Source organism: Hyla sarda, chromosome 4, assembly GCF_029499605.1.
Source record: "Hyla sarda isolate aHylSar1 chromosome 4, aHylSar1.hap1, whole genome shotgun sequence".
Lineage (NCBI taxonomy): Eukaryota > Metazoa > Chordata > Amphibia > Anura > Hylidae > Hyla > Hyla sarda.
Genome location: NC_079192.1, coordinates 133126709 through 133139471, shown reverse-complemented (window position 1 = coordinate 133139471; position 12763 = coordinate 133126709). Strand labels below are relative to the sequence as shown.

Sequence of the window (12763 nt, the reverse complement as noted above, 5' to 3'; positions counted from 1 at the left end):
GTTAAGGGGTTAAAGCGTACCCGTCAGATCAAACAAAAAAGTTTTTTTTAAATATATCACTCAGTACCTAATCCTGACCATGTTCATCTATTTTTTATGTGTCTAGCACCTTTATTTATTTTTTTATTACACTTTTAATGTAGCTCAGTAGTCTGAATTCCTCTCAAAGGGAGGAGGTGTGGCCTCACTGTGCAGGTCTCCGCCCCCTCCCTCAGTATGCTGTCTGCTCACATCTCCCCTAGCATTAGCAAAACTACAACTCCAAGCTTGTCCTCACTGACAGCAGATCCTGTACATGTGAACATAACCTTAATGTGAAATTACAAAACATAAACCAAAAATGGAATGTACTGATTTGTGTTTTGCAGTATGTGAATCCAGCTTTTGAAAGTACGATGGGTTATCAAAAGGATGAACTATATGGAAAAGAATTAATTGAAGTGCCTATTAATGAAAAAAAATCTGATTTCTTAGATTCTGTTAATTCTTGCATTAAAACAGGAAAGGTAAGATGTAGTTACTAATACTATTAATTATGCACCAAAAGCAAAACTGCTTAAATGATGGTGTAAACAATAGGTCTTGAGAGGCCTTGTCATAGATTACAAGGAAGGGAAAATGCTGTAAATCTTAGCAAAATATTATCAGAATCCCATGTAGTATATTCTATTGATATATGGCTGAGCTGTTTTCTTCAACATATTCCTTCCAGGGACTGTAGCATAATGCAATTTAAAGGGGTATTTTATACGCATGATAGAGCATAATAAGTTGATCACAAGAAGGGAGGAAAATTGCCCCCCCCCCCCCACGCATGAAAGGTGCGCACGGCATATGCTGGGAATCCGAACACTGCCGAGATCAGAGATATGGGAGATGAGATACCTCTTTAAGAAAATGTAGCTTTTATCCTATATGGGCAATAGCAACCAGCAGAATCTATAGGTAGCCCTGGGCTTTAATATAGCCAGCAATTCAGGATCAGTACTAGAAAATCCACTGCAGATTTCATGCTCTGAATTATACCTAAGTAGAGATGTGTGAACATTCCCAAAAGGAGGCTTCCCAAGATTCCATAGAACAATGGAGCGGCAGTGCACATACTTGACCACTTATCCGTTTAAACAGCTGCACTTGAGATGTCCAGTTTTGTGCGGATTTCAGCAGTTAGGCCCCACCTATCAGACACTTATTCTGTGGGTAGGGAACCCCTTTAGGGTACGTTCATGCGGGCAGATTTATTTGCGGGTTTCCCGCTGCGCATTTGAAAGGGGGCGGGCTCTTCTCAGCTGTCTGCAGCAGATTTTCCGTGGCGGAATTTATGCTGCAGAAAATCCGCCGCGAGCCCCATTGAAGTCAGTAGGGACTGCGGCGGATTTTCCTGCTGCGGACAGCCAAAAAGAGCCTGCCCCCTTTCAAATACGCAGCGGTCAACCCGCAAATAAATCTGACCGTGTGAACGTACCCTAAGGCAATGTTCAGACAAGTGGATTTAGAAACAAGTTTGTTGTGAGTTTTCCTCTGCAACCTTAATCTACTGTTGATTTTCTGCTGTGGAAAACCCACCAAGGCATAAACTCACAGCAGGAAACTCGGTGCAAACTTGCTTCTAAATCCACCCGTGTGAACGTACCCTTAAGGTACATATGTATTTGTGATTAATATGTTTCTTGTTAAAATGTATTTGTCCTGTGATTCTTGCTTCTAGGAATGGGAAGGTGTTTACTATGCCAAAAACAAAAACGGTGATAATATCCAGCAAAATGTGAAGATAATTCCTGTTTTTGGACACCGAGGGTGAGGAATGGAGTTTTATGCTGCTGGGGAAAAGGGGCAGGTTGTAACCAAACTATAAAAATTCAGATTAGTCCATAGGTAGAAAAACCTCCTGTATTTCACTTTTAATAAGTAATATGTCATATGTAATACTTATGTAAGAAACTGAAATCAAAATGTTGCTGAATCCTAACAACTTAGACTTCTTCACTCATATGGAACAGGAAACACTCCAAGGTTACTGTTTAGGCTATGTTTACACGACGGGATTCTGCACAGAAATTCCGCAGCAGCGGAATGGGATCCAATGGGATTCTACACTGTTCACATATCAGAATTACCGTTCCAGAAACATCTGGTGCTCAAACTCAAATTTCGGTGTCCGCAGAAAGAATAGACATGTCTATTCTTTCTGCGGAGTCCTCATGGAAATACATTACTATCTATGAGGCAACGCATTTCCGAGTGGTCCTAGCTCTGGCATGTTATCTCGGCATTCCTCTGTCTGGCCAAGTCTGTACGTAGAATTTCCGTGCGGACATTTTCCGGGGGGGAACATAGCCTTACTGTTTAGGCTTTGTTCACATCTGCATTGGCGCTCCATTCAGGGGGCTCTGTGGCAGAATCAGTTTAATTAGTGAGACCAGAGTGAACAAAAGAACGCTGCAGCTAGTCCCATCAAACTTAATAAAGGGATGCCAGATGGACCCCAGTAAAGTCAATGGGATCCATCAGTGTATGTTATCCAATGGACCATCTCACTTTGACTGAGGCCCCAAACAAAACCTTTGATGCATATGTGAACAAGGCCCTAAATTGTTATCAAAATGTATCTGAGAGAAACCCTATAAATCAGTCCAACAATAGCTGTGCACGTGTGTTAATAATAATAATAATAATAATAATAATAATTTTATTTATATAGCGCCTACAGATTCCGCAGCACTTACAATTATGGGGTACAAACAAAGACAAGTATCAGACATAATATTACACAATAACTATTCAAACAAGAGGTGTGGGGCTATGTTGGGGATATGTTGAGGCCAATTAGAGAATGTTATAGGCCTGTCTGAAGAGATGTGTTTTCAGGCCACATTTGAAACTATGGATGTTGTTGTTGAGTCTGAGGGATTGAGGTATAGCATTCCAGAGAACCGGTGTGTTAAGATCTTTCAGACATGATAATTATGGCAGGGCCACTGATAGCTGTGAAGATATCTTATGACTACTAAGAGTAGCAATAGATCTTACATACTTCCCTAACTAATGCCCAAGTAGGGGAAGTAAGGGAGTAAGGTTGCTTGAAACATCTTTCCTGGAAAGCAAGTCATTATTCACAAGAGTCATATATGTCTGATCTATTGTCCCAAAAGTGCAGACCCAAGTTTCAATGATGGTGCCCTATACATATTAGCATCTAGACCAGTTCTTTTAGGGTATTTCACCCAAAATGTAAAATTGAGGTATACTGGTGAATAATGTTTTTTATACTTATATTTTTTGTTTTTATATTTACAGTCATGGCCGTAAATGTTGGCACCCCAAGTATTTCTCACAGAAAAGGATTGCAGTAACAGATGTTTTGCTATACACTTGTTTATTCCCTTTGTGTGTATTGGAACTAAACCTAAAAAGGGAGGAATAAAAGCAAATTCGACATAATATCACACCAGACTCCAAAAATGGGCTGGACAAAATTATTGGCACCCTTAACTTAATATTTGGTTGCACACCCTTTGGAAAAAATAACTGAAATCAGTTGCTTCCTATAACCATCAATAAGCTTCTTACACCTCTCAGCCGGAATGTTGGACCACTCTTTTAACTGCTCCAGGTCTCTCTTATTGGAAGGGCGCCTTTTCCCAACAGCAATTTTAAGATCTCTCCACAGGTGTTCAATGGGATTTAGATCAGGACTCATTGCTGGCAACTCTCCAGCGCTTTGTTGCCATCCATTTCTGGGTGCTTTCTGATGTATGTTTGGGGTCATTGTCCTGCTGGAAGATTCAAGATCTCGGACACAAACCCAGCTTTCTGACACTGGGCTGTACCGTGCGACCCAAAATCCATTGGTAATCCTCAGATTTCATGATGCCTTGCACACATTCAGGGCACTTAGTGCCAGAGGCAGCAAAAAAAAAAAAAAAACATCATTGAACTTCCACCATATTTCACTGTAGGTACTGTTTTCCATTCGGTAAACAGTAGAATGATGTGCTTTACCAAAAAGCTCTATCTTGGTCTCATCTGTCCACAAGACGTTTTATCAGAAGGATTTTGGCTTACTCAAGTTCATTTTGGCAAAATGTAGTCTTGCTTTAGTCTCCGTGTCAGCAGTGGGGTCCTCCTGGGTCTCCTGCCATAGCGTTTCATTTCATTTAAATGTCGATGGATAGTTTGCGCTGACACTGATGCTCCCTGAGCCTGCAGGACAGCTTGAATATCTTTGGAACTTGTTTGGGCTGCTTATCCACCATCCGTACTTTCCTGCGTTGACAGCTTTCATCAATTTTTCTCTTCCGTCCACGCCCAGGGGGATTAGCTACAGTGCCATGGGTTGGAAACGTCTTGATAATGTTGTGCACTGTGGACAAAGGCAAATCTAGATCTCTGGAGATGGACTTGTAACCTTGAGATTGTTGATATTTTCCCACAATTCTGGTTCTCAAGTCCTCAGACAGTTCTCTCTCTTTCTGTTGTCCATGCTTAGTGTGGCACATACAGACACACAATGCAAAGACTAAGTGAACTTCTCTCCTTTTTATCTGCTTTCAGATGTGATTTTTATATTGCCCACACCTGTTACTTGCCCCAGGGGAGTTTAAAGGAGCATCACATGCTTGAAACAATCTTATTTTTCCACAATTTTGAAAGGGTGCCAATAATTTTGTCCAGCCCATTTTTGGAGTTTGGTGTGACATTATGTACAATTTGCTTTTTTTTCTCCTTTTTTGGTTTAGTTCCAATACACACAAAGGGAATAAACATGTTTATAGCAAAACATGTGTTACTGCAATCCTTTTCTGTGAGAAATACTTAATTTTCTTGAAAAATGTCAGGGTTGCCAACATTTACAGCCATGACTGTAATTGTTGCAAGAGTTATAGCAAAAGCGACCACAAGAGGTGCAACCATATTGGTTTCTAACTTTTAAATTAGTTTTCAGAAAATATCAGTTTTTCAGCGTGTTCCTTCTATAACAGTCTGACAGTTTACAGAAAAGCTTATTCTAAGGTGACTTCCTTAGACTTTCAATAATGGTTCGCCAAACAATTATTCCGGAACCACTGTCCCATTACAATATCCATTGTAATATTATTTGAACATAGAGAGTAATGAGCGATAGACTGTGCAGGTTTATACTCTTATAGTTTATGTGTCCAAATTTAAAGCTGTATTTCTTTTTACAGTAAGATCAGACACTATGTGTCTATTAGCCGGCCATGTAGTGACAACAATAAGGTAAGTTAGACTCCTTTTTTGTTACAGATGCACCATTTTTCTTCATTTTTGTCTGGGATTTTAAGGACTGATTATTGACATTTATTTTTAGGTAGAAAAACAGTGTGAACGAGTTCAGGCTGAGTCTCAAACAGGTTTGTTTTTCTGGTAATAGGATTAAAATGTTTTCTACCATTACAATGTTTTTACTGTACAATATTGCTCCTTACTTGTGTATTATCTTCTACTCACAGACAGTGTTGAATAGACAAAAATGTTTGATAGAATAGACAAATACTGTTAGGAATAGACTAAGACAAACACAGTGCTTGGCTACCTTTTTGAGTGTCACCTTACAATGTATTTGTATAGTTTTTGTGTTACAAGTTATAGAACCCTTAGACCAATGTTTTAGATATCATTATTAGATAGGGAGAGAAGGCTATATAATAGTGTCCCTCACCCTATATTTAAAGGGTTACTCCGCATTCAACATTGAGTTCCGAATGCTGTGTGCAGGCTTTTGTGTTCACGCCCGCCCCCTCGTGATGTCACGCCCCGTCATGTGACATCACGTCCCACCCCCTCAATGCAAGTCTATGGGAGGGGGCGTGGCGGCCGTCACACCCCTTTCCCTTAGACTTTCATGAGGGGGCAGGCCGTAATGTCACCAGGGGGCGGGCATGAGTAACCCTTTAAAGGGGTATTCCAGGCAAAAACTTTTTTTATATATATCAACTGGCTCCGGAAAGTTAAACAGATTTGTAAATTACTTCTATTAAAAAATCTTAATCCTTCCAATAGTTATTAGCTTCTGAAGATTTCTGTCTAACTGCTCAATGATGATGCCACGTCCCGGGAGCTGTGCATGATGGAAGAATATCCCCATAGGAGCTGCACAGCTCCTTGGACGTGAGTCATCAGAAAGCAGTTAGACAGAAAACAGCAACTCAACTTCAGAAACTAATAACTATTGGAAGGATTAAGATGTTTTAATAGAAGTAATTTATAAATCTATTTAACTTTCCAGAGCCAGTTGATATATAAAAAAAAGTTTTGGCCTGGAATACCCCTTTAAATTATATTGCATTAGCTCAAGCTATTGTAAAGCCTGGGGGAAAATGGAAAAATTGGGAATGGTTTGTGATATTAACTACCTGTTTGTGGCACATTAGTATATGTGAGGGGGGGAAACTTTTTAAGATGGGTGGTGACCATGGTGGCCATCAGTGTGTGAAGAGTGGGAGAAGAGGGTTGCATTGACAATCCAACACAATGGGCAGCACATTGAACACATTTTATAAGTGGTCAGAAACTTGTAAATAACTCATGAAAGAATAAAGTTACATTAAAACCAAGCACATCATTGTTTTTCTTGTGAAAATCCCAATAAGTTTGATGTGTCACATGACCCTCTTCTTATTGAAAAAACAAAAGTTGGATTCAAAATGGCCGACTTCAAAATGGCCACCATGGTCACCACCCATCTTGAAAAGTTTCCCCCCTCACATATACTAATGTGCCACAAGCAGGAAGTTAATATCACCAACCATTCCCATTTTATTAAGGTGCATCCATATAAATGGCCCACTCTGTATATAAGATTTAGACCTTCATTAAAAAACATCTAACAACACTTGCACATTCTCCAGTCTCACCTAAAGACAAGTGAATCCTGGAATACAATTCACACACTCGGAATGCAATTCTGAGAAGAGCAATGTGCATTTCTGTCTCTAGGGGCACTGCAGGAAGAAAGGTTTCAGTTTAGTTTGGTTGTGGCTGGGCTCCATTTTGTTAATATTACAGTAGTTGATGTTTATATCCTCTTAGATCTGCCTTAATTGGCATTTATCTGATTCCTAATAATATTCTCCCCAATCACAGATAATCAGGGATGTAAGAAAATATTGATTCCCGCGATTATCGCTATTTTTCACTTGCCGATACTGAATCGATTCTTTTAGTGATGTGGAATTTGTATCTCCTGATCCCCGGAACAGCATGTCCCGGGCATCAGGAGATATAAGTTCCACATTTTGTCAGCCGGATGTGACGCGGCGGCGCTCTGGGTGTACGGAGCAGGCTCCGACTCGTGCCCGCTCCATACTCTGCGACCCCCGGCTGATTTCAGTACCCGGGGGCCGCTGATGCATCACCACCGCTAATATCCAGCATGTGGCGCTCTGCAGTGTGTATGGAGCGGGCTCCCGACTCGTGCCCGCTCCATACTCTGTAGGCCCCGGCAGTTCTCAGTAGCCGGGGGCCGCCGCTAATAGCCAGCATGCAGCGATCACCGCGGCTGGCTATTAATCCTTTAGATCGCCGCTGTCAAAGCTGACAGCGGCGTCTAAAGGGACATGTGTATGCTCCCTGGTGGGCTAGATCGCTCCCCCGCAGCGCGATCGCGGGCGGGCGATCCACTGTGGAGGTAGCCGGAGGGCTTACCTCTGCTTCCTGCTCTCCGTGGCTCTGTCATTGATAGAGCCTGTCTGGACCAGGCTCTATCAATGGATCGCAGATAAATGGAGTTCAATAGAACTCTATTCATCTGTCTGAGGAATCTAATGATTCCTAAAAGACTAATAAAGTGTATAAAAAAAATAAAATAAAAATAAAGTTTTAATAAAAGTGTAAAAGACATTGTTTTTTTTAGACAGAATCGGGATATATGGCGATGTATCGTCACCTAGACGGTATCGCAATATATCGGGATATATCGAATCGCCACACTGGTATTGCGATTCGAATCGAATCGCCAAATTCTTGGCGATTCACACCCCTACAGATAATGTTCTCCACCATCACAGATGATGTTCTCCCCCCATCACAGATAATGTTCTCCCCCCATTAATGTTCTCCTATTTTCTTAGCTTGGCTTAGCTTCCACTCAGTAAAATGATGAGCCCAAACTCCACACTTTTGTTTTTGTTAATTTATAAAACCATTCCCACATTTTTTTTTTCCTGAAAATTTCAATTTTTTTCCAGGGGGAAAAAAAAATAGGAATAAAAAACATTTTTCCATAGCTTAGAAATTTCAGAATTTTTTCCATCTCTATTTAGCTTTCATTATCTATGTGGAGCCACAGATTTAAATGCTATTTTTTTTCTAGCCCCTTCCTTTCACTAGCTATAGGTGCCATTAGTTTTAATACCTGAGGGCCTGTACTATCAACTGGATGGTCACCACAACTCACTCCACTAGGTGGAAAGCATTCAACTCCTTGCCTCATTGACAAATGAGAGGTGATGACTGCCTCATTTTGACAATCAGTGGACATCCTTGGGGGACACAGTCAAATGCTATGTAAGGCTCCTTTCACACTATAGAAGTTCACCTGTTATAAACGCCCATTTGAAAAGCCATTTTAAACGTGCATTAAACAACCCCATTCAAATCTATGGTGTTTTTATATTACACGTTATGACCCGTTATAGCCCATCATGAATAACGGACGTTATTTGTGACGGGAGAAATAACGTGACATGCACTAATTTTTTGCCCGTCACAAGAAACGTGTAAATTAACGGATGTTATTTATAACATTGAAGTCTATGGCTGACATACGTTAGGAAATACACCCGTTAATGCCCGTTATAATAACGTCCTTAGTTTTACTGAGCATGCTCAGTAGACTCCTGCAGTGCTGAGGGACTACTACTACTCCCATCATGGAACAGACTTGTTTCCATGATGGGAGTAGTAATTCCCTGGCTGCGGGAGTCTGCAGACAGCTGGGGAGGCTACATTAGTGTTTGTACTTCTACCCCCCATCATTGAACAGAGTCTGTTCCATAATGGGGGTTGTAGTACAGGGGCTGAGGGATTGATCGCACCGGGTTTCACTTCTGAGACCCGTTGCGATCTGATGTTATTAAGCAGGGAGCAGGCGGTATGCTCCGCAACCCTGCGATGTATCAGTGTGTTTTAACTTTCATTTTTGAATCCCCCGCGGGGAGCCCTGAATGGCCGGTACTGAGGAGCCAATCAGGGCTCTCAGAGGGAGATTTAAAAATGAACATTGTGAGTAGCAGGGGCCATATGTATATTAAAAGCGCGGTGGGGGAAAGATATATAGCGCTGCAGGGGGGGCAGACATATAGCCTATATATCTAGCCCCTCAGCAGTGCATTAGATATGACCCCCGCTGGCGCATTAAATATATACCCCCCACCGGCGCATTAATAAATATATACCCCCTGCCGGCGCATTAATAAATATAGACCCCACGCCGGCACATTAATAAATATATACCCCCGTAGTACATGTATAATGTAGCCTCGCAGCACTTCTATATACCAATGCCACTGCTGCGCTATATGTGAAAAGCATTCTAGCAGCAGCATCTGCCGCCCGATGCTGCTGATAGAAATACTTTTCATACATAGTGCAGTGCCGGCATATGTATATAGAAGTGCTGTGGGGGGCAGATAACGCTATATGTCTGCCCCCCCCAGCGCTTCTATATGCATATACCCCTGCAGCGCTATTAATGAAAAGTATTTCTATTAGCAGTGCATAGTGTCAGGAGACGGCTACCGGCAGACATATAGTGTTATCTGCCCCCCACAGCGCTTCTATATACATATGCCGCTGCAGCGCTATTAATGAAAAGTATTTCTATAAGGAGCGCATAGTGCAAGGAGCCGGCTGCTGACACTATGCGCTGCTAATAGAAATACTTTTCATTAATAACGCTACTGGGATATATGTATATAGAAGCGCTGGGGGGGGCAGACATATAGCGTTATCTGCCGCCAGCCCCCCCCCCCTCCCCCACAGCGCTTCTATATACATATGCCGCTGCAGCGCTATGTATGAAAAGTATTTCTATCAGCAGCATCGGGCGGCCGATGCTGCTGCTAGAATGCTTTTCACATATAGGGCTGCAGCTGCATAGGTATATAGAAGCACTGCGAGGGGTATATATTTAATGCGCCGGCGGGGGGTATATATTTATTAATGCGCCGGCGGGGGTCATATCTAATGCGCTGCTGGGGGACTAGATATATAGGCTATATGTCTGCCCCCCTGCAGTGCTATATATCTTGCCCCCACAGCGCTTTTAATATACATATGGCCCTTCTAGTCACAAAGTTCACTTTTAAATCTCCCTCTGAGAGCCCTGATTGGCCATTCAGGGCTCCCTGCGGGGGATTAAAAAATGAAAGAAGTTAAAACACACTGATACATCGCAGGGTTGCGGCCCATGCTGCCCGCTCCCCTGCTTAATAACTTCAGATCACATTGGGTCTCAGAAGGGAAACCCGGTGCGATCAATCCCTCAGCCCCTGTACTACAACCCCCATCATGGGACAGACTCTTTTCCATGATGGGGGGTAGTAGTACAAACACTAATGTAGCCTCCCCAGCTGTCTGCAGACTCCCGCAGCCGGGAATTACTACTCCCATCATGGAAACAAGTCTGTTCCATGATGGGAGTGGTAGTAGTCCCCACTGTGGGAGTCTGTAGGCAAAGGTGTTACGGCCATACATGAGGGATAAGGGGGTCTTAACGGATGAATATTTATTCTGTTATTTCATCTGTTATTAAACGTCCGTTTTACACACAGAAAACAGACGTTTAATAACGGGTGAACTTCATAGTGGGAAAGAAGCCTAAGTGTAAAAACTTTGGACAGTAATATACATAATTTGGGGATTTAAATTTGTACTGGTATAATATTCTCTGACAAGAAATAATGGAAATTTATACAGCTCAAATTATATCTCAAATTCATTTATTGTTATTTCTGCAACAAACAGAAGCCTTAGTAAGAGTCAAACAAACATTTGTTCCTCTTCCCACAGATATCCAGAGTTGCAGACACAAGGACAGGCGGAAAGGTTCCTTAGATGTCAGGTCAACCACCTCCCGAGGAAGTGATGGTATGCAGTCTTCTAAACAACTGGAAATAATATTTAACCCACTTGATCACTAAAAATTGTATTGGCTTTCACATAAATGATTAGATCCATGAAAGGGGTTTTCTGGGATTTTTAATAATTGATGACCTCTCCTCAAGGTAGGTCTTTAATATCAAGGTCAGTGGGTGCTGACAGTGGCCTACCTAGGGGGGGGGCGCCCCCGGTGCCACTCACAAGGGGGGTGCCATGACAGTCACCCCCCCATCCACTGCAACGCTTTTTCGCCCGGCTCCTGTATCTGCTGAGTCAGAGCAGCAGGGGGAGGAGTCACTGTGGGCAGCCTGCGCATGTAGCAACACAACTCGGTTACCAGGCAACAAGCTGACACGCCGGAGATGAGCCCAGACCACGCCCCCTGTGTTAGTGGGCTTGGTCAGTTGAGTTCTCTGATGCCGCGCAAGAACTGCGAGCTCTGCCTGGTATTAGATTTGTCCTGAGAGGCTTCCGTAGGATACTGTGCCATTTGAGCCTGTTCTTGCGATAGAGGTGCGTGTGAATACTGTATACCAGTGTGTATATACTTGTGTATTGTATGTGTGTGTTACCTGTGTACTGTACATATGTGTATACACTTGTATACTGTACGTGTGTGTGTGAGATATCTGTGACCTGTACGTGTGTTACCTGTGTACTGTACATGTGTGTGTTGCCTGTGTACTATGCATGTGTGTTACCTGTGTACTGTACATGTGTGTGTGTGTTACCTGTCTACTGTACATGTGTGTGTTGCCTGTGTACTATGCATGTGTGTGTGTTACCTGTCTACTGTACATGTGTGTGTTACCTGTGTACTGTGCATGTGTGTTACCAGTGTACTGTACATGTGTGTGTGTGTTACCTGTGTACTGTACATGTGTGTGTGTTACCTGTGTACTGTGCATGTGTGTGTGTTACCTGTGTACTCTGCATGTGTGTATGTATGTTACCCGTGTACTGTGCGTATGTGTTACCTGTGTACTGTGCATGTGTGTTACCTGTGTACTGTGCATGTGTGTATGTGTGTTACCTGTGTACTGTGCGTGTGTGTATTTGTGTTACCTGTGTACTGTGCGTGTGTGTATGTGTGTTACCTGTGTACTGTGCGTGTGTGTATGTGTTATCTGTGTACTGTGTGTATGTGTGGTACCTGTTGCGGTGGTGCGCAACGTGATGTCACGACGCTGACACCGCCTTCACAGATCTTTTAAAGGAGCGGAACGATCCATCACCAGCGGTCGGACAGAGGCATCATCAAAATGTAAGTAAATAATCCTATGTGAAGGGAGGAGGTGTAATTAACCCCTTAAGGACCAAGGACGTACCGGTACGTCCTTGGTCCTGCTCTCCTGATATAACGCGGGGTTACACAGTAACCCCGCGTCATATCACGGCGGGCCCGGCGTCATAGTGAAGCCGGGACCCGCCTCTAATAGCGCGCAGCGCCGGCTAGCTCAGTGGGCTGTTCGGGATAGCCGCGGCGAAATCGCGGCATCCCGAACAGCTTACAGGACAGCGGGAGGGCCCCTACCTGCCTCCTCGCTGTCCGATCGCCGAATGACTGCTCAGTGCCTGAGATCCAGGCATGAACAGTCATGCGGCAGAATCATCGATCACTGGTTTCCTATGAGACACC

General features: G+C 43.0%; 1 protein-coding gene across 3 annotated transcripts in view; it reads left to right on the top strand.

The window, feature by feature from the left end:
• PDE8A (phosphodiesterase 8A) overlaps positions 1-12763 on the top strand; it is a 347339-nt gene that overhangs the window by 289250 nt on the left and 45326 nt on the right. For all 3 annotated transcript variants that reach the window (XM_056572185.1, XM_056572182.1, XM_056572184.1), the window contains exons 8-12: positions 369-506; positions 1709-1797; positions 5190-5241; positions 5333-5375; positions 11035-11112. In XM_056572185.1, coding sequence (XP_056428160.1) covers positions 369-506; positions 1709-1797; positions 5190-5241; positions 5333-5375; positions 11035-11112 — 400 coding nt within the window. The remainder of the gene's footprint in view (positions 1-368; positions 507-1708; positions 1798-5189; positions 5242-5332; positions 5376-11034; positions 11113-12763) is intronic.